The 11,036-nt window shown below is 47.8% G+C and overlaps 1 protein-coding gene across 1 annotated transcript; it reads right to left on the bottom strand.

Moving 5' to 3' along the window:
- Positions 1–2,911: 2,911 nt before the first annotated feature.
- On the bottom strand, positions 2,912–8,939 carry LOC306738214 (Krueppel-like factor 6). The gene is made up of 4 exons (XM_079220043.1): positions 8,709–8,939; positions 6,166–6,751; positions 4,336–4,459; positions 2,912–3,181 (listed from the first exon to the last, which is right to left on the bottom strand). Exons 1-4 carry the CDS (start codon positions 8,808–8,810, stop codon positions 3,130–3,132), a joined length of 864 nt encoding a protein of 287 aa, XP_079076169.1. The 5' UTR covers positions 8,811–8,939; the 3' UTR covers positions 2,912–3,129.
- Between the last annotated feature and the right edge of the window lie 2,097 nt (positions 8,940–11,036).

Here is an 11,036-nt window from a genome sequence, read left to right as displayed (position 1 = left end):
CCTAACCTTTGACCTCTGTGGGAAAAAGGGGGTAACAAAGATACCTCCTTCCTCCTTTGGGAATCTGCTGAATGTCCCATAAAACTGAGACTTCCTGGCTGACCGTGTCCTGGGAGTGACGCAGGGGAGGAGAACAAAAAAACACATAGATCCAATAAATTCTTTTTATCGATTTTCCAATAAAAAATACATTCATACAGAAACTATTTTACAAAACAATTTCAAATGAAAAAATCTTGTTATGCCATAAAACAAACAAAAATAGAGCCTCATTAATTTATTTTTTATCTCCATGTTTCATCCAATAAAGATTCTCTAAGCTAAAAAGGTTGGGTGTCTTCGCAGGGCTTTGAAAAGTTGAGAGGAAGAAAAATCACATGGCAAAATAAAACAAAAACATAATACTTGGCGAGCAAAAAATTATGACAATTCAAGTGTCCAGAACAATTCACGTCTGAAAGGTTTTTTTTGTAGTTTTTTTTTTCTCGAAAGATGATAGGCCACAGGTGTATAAGCAATTTATGCCATTTAAAAAATAATAAAAAAAACGTACATTTGCTCTACCTTCCTCCAATCAAAAAACAAAGATGCCACAGAAGCCAATGAGGGAGAGTGGAGTGTGTCTATGTTACAATAATTCTTCAGCCTCTTGTCTAAATTGGGTTCATCTTTAGAAACAACACGCTGCACTTTTTTTTGGTCCCACACCCTTTCAAAATAGAAGCTTCCTTACAAAATTCTCTTAGTTTACAATGTACATATCTTTGCTTTTTTTTGTTGTTGACATTTCTCAGTGTATGGACTTCCTTTAACGTGGACCAGGTTCACCTGTACAGCCGCGAGATTGACGAACGAGTGAGAGACGACACGATTCTATGACCACTTTAAAACCAGCCGTATGCCTTGAAGCAGAGAAGATCTTTGTCATCCAATAAAAGCACCGTGGCTCCAAAATGCTTTCTAGAAATGGCGATGGGAGTTCATCCCCGAGAGGGACGTTGATTAAACTCCGGAGAGGTTTCTATCAACCCACGGAGGAGTGTGTTGAAGTCGCGTACGGGAACTAAAGTTAAAACATGCATCTAGTGATGCGACCGGTCTCAAACAGAAACCTCCAGAACCGCAGCGCCGCTCGGCTGAACCGGTTGGAGCGCTTCTTTCGGTACCGTTTAGTTTAGTTTAATCCGCAGGGTTGCTTCAAACCCGAGGATGAGTAAAGACACCGACTCAGCCCCGAGGGCGAAGCTCTACCAAAACACACAACACCCAAGACACCACTCGTGATTGAGAGTGTCGTCATTATTTCTACACTTCTCTTTGAAGACGTTAAAGACACACCTGACATAAAAAATGCCCCCCCGGCGGAAATGTTTTTCTGCGCGGTAAAATCCTAATTTGACTGAGCGTGCCGTGGTTTTTATGAGAACATATTTCCAAGACTCTGTACCTTTAACATCCAGTTGTAGAGTCAATCTGAAGTGTGTCCACGCCACCGTGTACTACACAGTAGTAAACCTTCTACAAAACCGAGTTTCCTGTCTCAGACTTGGGTCCTATTCTAGGGAGGGGATATGATTTAGTTTTGATCCAGATGACGATATGTTCTACGGAGAATACTTGGAAATGTAAAAATGGCAGTCGTTATAGAAGCTGATATTTAGTCGCTTTCTGTGTTATATTATTCAGGAGTTTGGAGTAGCCGGATAAAAAAAAAGGGCAAAAAGGTGCGACGGCATGGGTTAGAGCCTTTACAAAGCAATTCAATAACACACCAGTGAATTCGCAACCCCCTAGATGTGTGTGTGTGTGTGTGTGTGAGAGATCTATCTAACAGGACAAGGCCACTTACATAAGGCATCAGTAAGGTCAACAGTGCATTTACAGATAGAACAAAAGAGAAGAGCGAAAGTGAAGAACAAAAAAAAAAGAAAATCCCAAGATCAAGAAAGTTGCCAAGCAATAGTGGTATCCCCAACTTATCAAGAAAAATAATCAATAAAACAAAACAATGACTGCCTTATGTGTTTTGTAAATATACTATGATATTGAGTATCATGAAGGTAGCTGCTCTCAAATGGAATTCTGTTGTCCCATAAGCAAACAGGTGAGCAACACATCCCCGGATCCCATGCAACTTCTGTTATAATGGCAATAACTGTTTGTGTACAACCTTTTTTTTTTGTTTTGTTTTTTGTGTGTTTTGTTTTTTTAAAGATACAGATCTTACACAATGGACAACAAAATGAGCTTTATAGCGTGTATGTTTTTCGAGACAGGCTACGTAATACATTGCACATTTAATAGCTGCACTAAACAAAACGACCTCCCGTGTTTTGTAAAAAAAAAAAAAAAATCGGGAGCTGTAGTTCCACCTCCGGGCAGAAAGGGGGCGACGCTCTCTCTCGTGAAATCAGCCCCGCGAAAAAAAGAAGAAAAAAAAATCCTCCTTAAAAAGACTCAAACAGCACAGACATAAACCTGTTTTTTTGTCCGTTGTTGTTGTTGTTGCTGCTGCTGCTGCTGCTTGCATTCATTCTCAGCGAGACCACAGGTATCTCACCCGAATCCCCGCCCCTCCCCCACCCCACCCCCCGTGTCATTCACCCGCCGCTCCACAATGCAAGCTCCATCCGCTCGGTAAAAGCCGGCACAGGCATCCAGTCTCAGGCACTCACAGTCCCCCATGCGCACAGGCAAACACACCGCCGTCTGAGGAGCGGCACAGAGTCCCATAATCCTCCAGGAAAAAAGCGTTGAAAACAACAAACAGAAGAGTCACTTCCCGTCTACTCCAGCCCAGATTTTCCCCCATTTTAATTCTTTTTTTGTTTGTTTTTAATACATTTTCTCCCCCACCTCCGCCCACCCCAATCTCCCTCCCCCGCCCCACCCTCCCCCGATCCTCCGTAAAAGCCTTTTTCAAGAGCCATCTCCACACGCGGCGTTGGAGGCACTAAGTACGGTGCAAATAATAGCCTGCGTTTTTTTTGCTTCATCTTTTTTTCCGCCGACTTGGAACTTTGGCGGTGCCCCCCGTTAACGCTGCCAGGACACACCGGATCCCCCCTGCGCGGGTCAGGACAAATCAAGCAGAATCCTCCCTCAAGAGATCTCCGCGCGGAGGCCATCTTAGATGTGCCTCTTCATGTGCAGCGCCAGGTGGTCGGAGCGGGAGAAACACCTGAGAAAGAAAGGGGAGGAGACAGAGAGAGGTGTTAGAACGCCATTGTTTTATCATAACCAGATGAACATTGTTTTCTCATAACCAGATGCACAGCTCATAGCTCACTTTAAATAAACTCATCATGACTTCTGCTACGTGAAGTTGGAAGAAATTGTGTTTTTTCCGGCTTTCCATGCTTGTTCTCAGGCTACTGAGATCAGGGGTTTTCAACCCTTTGATACTTAAGACCCACTTCTGAGGACCATCTTTCAAAATAAAAGAGCTGTAAATGTGTGTTCTGCCTCCGTAAACTGTCACGACCAAAGTAAATATGGCGCCTATCCTCACCCGTCACTGCCCGCCATTATGAATCCAAATTAAAATGTATTCAGGGTCATATTTCCTCACATCATGCTTTGGAGCTTTATACTGGGAAGAGTCACAAGTCTTTACTGGAGCGAGTTAGCTAACTAGTCATCCAAATCATGCATTTTCAAATTGACTTTTAAATGTATTTAAGTCAATTCTTGAGCAAATTTAGATAAAAAGGAAAGCAAAAAGATATCTCTCTTTAGAAGTAAACAAATTAAAATATATATATAAATTGCTGTTTGGCAGAACCATTTAGACGGCGCTCTAAGGGTCCACCAGAGGAGAGAACACCTGTCTTTAGATGTCTAATATCTGCGCCTGGGAGGAGGACATGGACCGTTGACACGGAGGGTTCAAGGACAGAGCTTGTGCTTTCCCTTAACAAGCCTCACCGGTTTGTCTGGTTCCATTAATGCTCATCGTCCCCCAGGTGCTTCTGGCGAAGTGGCAATGGCTCATTGAAACGTTGCACCTGTCACGTCGACCCACGTCCCCAGTCCGCCCCTTTGTGCCAAAATCTCTTTTTCATCCAACCCCTCGACCCCGACCCCATTAGGTCCCATTAGTCCGTCCTTGACCCTCCACCTAACACGGCATTGTCGATGACCTCCTGCATAAGTGGGGCTCTTTTGTTAGCCAACGAGTGCCGAAGGTGAAGAGAAGATGGATTCGCTGTGATGTTTGGAAGGGGGCATGAAGTCAAACCAAAAAAAAAGACCCAGAAAACTCTTGACTTACTCGAGCTTCTCGATATATCTTGACAAACTTGTGTCAACCGTCACAAACATCCCACGTCTCACCTGTCGCAGTGGCTGCATTTGAATGGCTTGGCTCCGGTGTGCTTCCTGAAGTGTCTGGTGAGCTCGTCGCTTCGTGCGAAGCGCCACACGCAGCCCTCCCACGAACACCTGTAGGGCTTCTCACCTGCGGGCAGCACAAGAGGTTGAACATTTGTGAGGAAGTGCATCGCTTGTCAAGAGAGATTTCAGCACAAGCTCACACATTTTTTCTTTTTGCCCCCCCACACTTGCACAAAACCTGTTGTCTACCTACCTACCTCTATCTACCTACCTACCCCTACCTACCTACCTACCTACCTACCTACCTACCTACCTCTATCTACCTACCTACCTCTACCTACCTACCTACCTCTACCTACCTACCTACCTACCTACCTCTATCTACCTACCTACCCACCTACCCACCTACCTACCTATCTACCTACCTACCTCTATCTACCTACCTACCCACCTACCTACCTCTACCTACCTACCTACCTACCTCTATCTACCTACCTACCTCTATCTACCTACCTACCCACCTACCTACCTACTTACCTCTACCTACCTCTATCTACCTACCTACCCACCTACCTACCTCTATCTACCTACCTACCCACCTACCTACTTACCTCTACCTACCTCTATCTACCTACCTACCCACCTACCTACCTCTATCTACCTACCTACCTACCTACCTACCTACCTACCTACCTACCTACCTACCTACCTCTATCTACCTACCTACCTACCTACCTCTATCTACCTACCTACCTCTACCTACCTCTATCTACCTACCTACCTACCTACCTACCTACCTACCTACCTACCTACCTCTACCTACCTCTACCTACCTACCTACCTCTATCTACCTACCTCTATCTACCTACCTCTATCTACCTACCTCTATCTACCTATCTACCTACCTACCTACCTACCTACCTACGGGTTTGTGGACACGATTGTGTATTTTGTCCAATAACCTTCTTATCGACGGATGATTATCTCTGAGTCCCTGTCACGGTTTAGCCCTCTGACAAATGCCATAACTTTTGCGTTCAATCAAAATGTCAGAATATTGTTCTGAAATGCAAACGCTTATTCCAACTTATCCGAGAGGTTTCACAATGCTGGCTTCAGGGGGAAGAAGTGAGATAGTTGGGAGAATGCGCTAAGCAGATTGAGGCGACTACTGTAAGTAAGTTGAGGAGAAAAACAACCTCGTGCCTCGTGGGTCTCGAGAGCTTTGAGGAGCTGCTCCAGTAGACGGCTTACGTAACGGGCAGGAAAAACAGATTCTCAATGCTCCTCGAGGCCATTAGCCGTGTGGCTAACGCGGTCCGTCTGGGAATAAGACTTCCCCTGCTAATGGGCGGCACAGCTGTAAACAGGGCTGGCAGGGGTCAAAGGTGACTAGGGGGGGGGAAACTGCTCACATTTGAACCCCTCCCTCTTGCAAACGCTGCAAATGTCAGATTCCCATCATTTCTCCCTGCGATGGCAAACGGCTGAGTTTCTGGGTCTGTTCCCATGGTGAAATCTGAGAGCTGTTGATTTGTTTTCAGGATCCACATCCTATGGGTGCTGCCGGGTCACAAAAGAACGCCCCCCCCAACCCTCCCTCCCCTCGCATGAAGTCACGTTCCTCTGTGTGAATTAGGTCACAGTTGAGGGCATTCCTCCTGGAAAACTATTCAAAGTATGCAGCGTGTTTTTTTTCCACCCGTTTCGAGGCAATGAGTCAAGTTCATCTCACTTTCCAGAAGTTTCCACTCTCTGGATGAGTTGATAAAGTTTTACTTTGCACAAAACAAAAAAGCCCCTCCACATCTCCCCCGTCGAGTGTGTTACCTGTGTGCGTGCGCTGGTGTGCTTTGAGGTGCGAGCTCTTGGTGTACACCTTCCTGCAGCCGTTGAACTGACACCGGTGCACGCGCCTCCTGCCGTCCGGCGACGCCTCCCCGCTGGCCAGCCCCGACCTCTCCGTGGCCCGCTCTGTTGTGCCCCCAGTCCTAATTTTCCCGGGCGAGTGCAGCAGCGCCGTCTGCGTCCCGCTCCACGGCGAGCCCTCCTTGCCGCCCAGCTCGGGCGAGGACGGCGGCGTGCCGGTGACGGCCGAGCCCAGGTCCTCGCCGCCGTCTCCCAGAATGTCCGTCAACGAGCCGCCGGAGAAGTCCAGGGCCGGGGAGGAGAGCTCCTCGGAGCTGTCCGAGGCCTCGCTACTGACGTCGGAGTGGAAGCCGCCGGCGTCCACGTGCGGGCCGTCCTGACTGTCCTCCTCCTCCTTGATGAGCATCTTAGGGTCCGACTCCTTGGTCTTGTCCCCGCAGGCGAGCATCAGCTTGCTCCACAGGTCCTCCTGCTGGCTCTCAAACTTGAGCTCCGTGGCCGAGACGTAGGGCTCGCTCTGGAGGTACCGCTCCAGCTCCAGGCATGTCTGCGTGGGGAAGAGCAGATAGCAGTGAGTTTCCGAGGCCTGTAACACAACGCTTCTCTTCAAACAGGAAAGTCCCTAAATGACCACCATCCCCCCTGAAAAAAAAATAAAAAATTGTATTTGTTTTTACGGGAAACACAAACGCTACACTGTGTTTATTCTTAGCAGCAGCAGCAGGAGGGGGAAGCGCGGTGACACTGTCACGCCACTGGCCCCGCTTCCTTCCTTCCTTCCAAAACACAATGTCCTATGCATGAGGAGAGCGGAGCTACGGGTGCCCTCAGAGGCCATATCAGGGAACATTACAAGCGCCGCGTTTCCTTCTGAGAGCACGCAGGAACGGGATGCTCTCAAACCCGCGAACGCCCGCATGGAGGTGTGTGTGTGTGTGTGTGTGTGTGTGTGTGTGTGTGTGTGCGCTGGCGGTTTTGGTCCCCCCTCCCCCATAGGGTTAGGGAAGTGCTTGTAGATCTTTTAAATCTATCAATTATTCAACGTAATGTGGATTTAATAATGCATTCAGAAGGCATCGCTAGAAATAACATTGCACACCGGGGACCGAGACGAGGGAGGTCTGGTTCACGGGGGTCCATACAAAAAATAAAAAATAGCTCGACATGAATACTGCACGAGTTTTTTATTTATTTTTAAAGGAAGCGAGAGAGCACTTCCTCAACGCACAGCAGTCAGCATGAGGGCCAGATGTGAGGGGCCCCAGACGGTTTCCCTTATGAAGCAGATTACAAGTTTCATTATGACGACACCGGAACAGACTAGAGGTCACGTGACACAGAAGAGGTGATGATGAATGAAGAAGTGGAGTATAGAGAAAAAACAAGAGGTAACCTTGATGTAGTTTGTTTCTCCTACTAAACACGTCATTAAAACAACAGAAGGACGAGCATGGGCACCATTAATCATGTGGCAATCTGATAATGGATTACAAAACGCGTCCGTGAAGCGTCTACACACCGAGGCCCTCCTCACAAACACACTTCATGTCTGGAGGAGGAATGTGCTGCTAGTCATCTGGTAACGAGAGAGAAGTCATTCGAGGCAAATGTTTCTCGTCAGCACTGCTGGATGAATCCCAGGCGTGCCTTAAATGCCCGTGGGGGTGGGGGGGGCTTGGCCCCGGGCCGAAAAAGAGATCTGATAGACCGGTGAGAGAGAGAAGACGGCTGAATCCGTGCTGCCAATTCATGTCACTTCAACCAGAACACACAGAAATAAAGAGCTGATTCTCCTCCTCAACCTCGTTTCCAGTGTGAAAAGTCCACTGTCTGTCATCCAGGGGCGGATTGGGTCTCTCTCTCTCTCTCTCTCTCTCTCTCTGCTGTCAGGCTGTCACACACACAGACGACAGTCTGTGTGTGTGTGTGAGAGATAGAGAGAGACGCGGAGAAGCAGAGAGAGAGAGAGAGAGAGAGAGGAGGAGGAGGAGGAGATACGCACGGCTCGGTACACAGTCGCTGAATCTGCAACACGGCGTGTTTTTTATTTATTTATTCCTATGCCTCTATACCTGCAAGCCGGACATATGTGCAGCAATATTTTCAAAGCAAACTGTCACTAGAGGAAAATAACAATAAAAACATCTATAAACCTGTTCATATGGCATAATAATAATATGTCAAATACATAAAGTCATGCTGTCTCGCAGCAACATGGTGACATGTTTCATGTGAAAGAGATGTGTCACTAAGGGAACTTGCGTTACTTCCCCTTAAGTAAAAGAAAACGGGATTTAACTGTTGCACTAAATCCCCGTCAACAACTTTGACATTCCGCACGTCGCGCGCGCCGCTGTCACCGGAGCGCAACTTTCCCCGAAATCATCCACATTCCTCATTGCTCTCACTTTACTACGTGGAGAAAAAAAAACATCCGCACGGGACGACCTGTCAAGCTCTCGCTCTCGCTCTCTTCTTCTCGGTGGAGGGAAAGAACTCGTTACCTGCTGCCAGTACTCTTCCAGGGACGGTAAAGCGGAAAAGTATCCGGTGTCGTGCACAATCTGGAGCTCCTGGAAGATGCTGCACATGGGGAGGACATCCATTTCACTCCCTGAGACTGCAGCCCGCGGGACAGGAGGGCGGCGGGATAGGAACCGAAGAGGCTCGCTGTGTTCCGGTGGAGAGAGAGAGTGAGAGAAAGGCTCGAGTCTCGGGCTGCTGCTGCTGCATGTATGAAGGTCCGGAGAGCTGAGCGTGCGCTTCCACTGGAGGTCTGGAGCGTGTGACGCACCGAGGAGCGCACAACACTGAAGTCTGCGAAAGAAGTCCGTCACTGCACTGTAAAAACTTACACACACACACACACACACACACACACACACACACACACACACACACACACACACACACACACACACACACACACACACACACACACACACACACACACACACACACACACACACACACACACACACACACACACACACACACACACACACACACACACACACACACACACACACACACACACACACTCCATGTGATTGTATTACGTTCCAGGCGCGTCCGCCAATGGGCTCGCGGGAGCGCGCCGCCCCCTTTTACCACGGACCAACCCCGCCTGGACCAATGGCGAGCCGGAGCGGACTCATCCTGTCTGCTGTGATTGGTGCGCGTGCCCGAAGCGTTCCGCGCGCTCCCATTGGGCCGCAGCCGGCGCTATTTTTAGAGCGGTATATAAACCCGGAGTCCTCGCGCATCGAAAACGAGGAAGTCAAATGATTTGAGTGCGAGAGAGAGAGAGAGAGAGCGAGAGCGAGAGCGCGCGCGCGCTCCGGATCCGGAGCCGCTCCGACGCCGCGCAGTGCCTCTGTCCCTAAAAAAGACTAAAACCACTTCTCTGTTTTCTGTTGTTTCCTCACACGGAACACGACGGACTCCACTTCTCTCTGCGTAGTGAAAGCGTGAACGCCAAAAGAGGAACGTGTGCAAAGACACGCGCCTGGCTGAAGAGCGCAAACACCCACAGACAGACAGGCAGAATATTCGGAGGGGTCGTTATTAATAATTAAAAAAAAGATCTGATCAATTCATGCAGTCAATGAAAGAAACCAGAGAGACCTTTCTTCCCGTCCAGCGAGCCACAGACTGTTTAATAAGCCATTGAGTTATAATAGAGTCTCCATAATGATGATTATTCAGCTTGTATCATGGGGACAGGTTTGCTTCTGCAGGAGATAATGTGCATGTGTGTGTTTGTGTTCTAATCTCAGTCACCTGTGGCTCGCTCGTTCTACAAAAGAGAGCTCATACTTTGTCTCTTTGCACCGAAAGCGTATTTGCTATTCTCGATAACGATCGTGAAACCACATCGCAGGTTTACTCGCTTCCTGTAGGTGCAGAAGGCGAGATGAAGAGGTAGAGAAAAAGAAAAAGAAAAAATGCAGTGCCACTCATGGTGCATGGTGAGAGTTTCTAATATAACATTCCAATGTGTATCGCCAGAAGGACGCATTATAAATAGACACTATAAGCTTCCAGACATGCATTTACCTTTTTTCCCCCCTTCTGCTCTGCTGTGATCAGAGCATGCATATTAATCAGAGATAATAGGCCTACATGTTGATATATGAAGAGATTTATGCCCTTGACGTGCTCCGCTTGGGGCTTAATCGCATTGGTAGCATAAAAAAAATATATTTCATAAAACCTCAGCAGTTCATTGTCCTAGGGCTTTTAAAAAACACAGGTGATCCAGTGTGTGAAATAATTGGGCTTTTATTTTGTTAAATCGCCTTCAGCTAATATGACTAACAACACTTTAATGACTTTGATTCTGTGTGCTCTCTGTGAGATCTCGTTTAATCTCACTCCCTCTGTCAAAACAGTGACTAACGCAGAGCTATTATTAAGCCGGCTATCGCCAAACATACAGTACATGTGAGTAAAACTGCAGATCCAGTTGCACAAGATGTGGGATAAAGTTGAAATCGAGCGGAACAACAGCGGCATTGAAAAGCCAGGCGATGTGACAAACAACATATTTGGAACAGAGCGCCATTGTTTGACCCATCGGCCCCGGCCGAGCGCCTCCCACAAACGGAGTCTCTTTTGTTGAGATCTCAGCTGTGGGCACATTTGCAGCGCTCAGCAGCATCGCATTCTGTCATGAGTTTAAGGGGTTCAGGGACAGCGAGCACATGGACCGGTCTCTGTGGCGACATGGATGGTTGGCCAATGCGGGGGAGGAGCCGTGCCTCCTTAAAGCGGCGATGAGTCACTGCTGAGCGCTCGTCTAATGACAATAGAGTGTTTACATAATGCAT

This window comes from Taurulus bubalis, assembly GCF_910589615.1.
Source record: "Taurulus bubalis genome assembly, chromosome: 1".
NCBI lineage: Eukaryota > Metazoa > Chordata > Actinopteri > Perciformes > Cottidae > Taurulus > Taurulus bubalis.
The sequence above is the reverse complement of the archived record's forward strand: the minus strand, read 5'-3'. Positions and strand labels throughout refer to the sequence as shown.

Coding starts and splice junctions, on each gene's coding strand:
- LOC306738214 (XM_079220043.1), bottom strand. CDS start 8,810: ATGGATGTCCTCCCCATGTGCAGCATCTTCCAGGAGCTCCAGATTGTG. Junction 6,752..8,708: donor TGGAAGAGTACTGGCAGCAG/GTAACGAGTTCT, acceptor TTCCCCACGCAG/ACATGCCTGGAGCTGGAGCG. Junction 3,182..4,335: donor AAATGCAGCCACTGCGACAG/GTGAGACGTGGG, acceptor TTTCTTTCTCAG/GTGTTTCTCCCGCTCCGACC.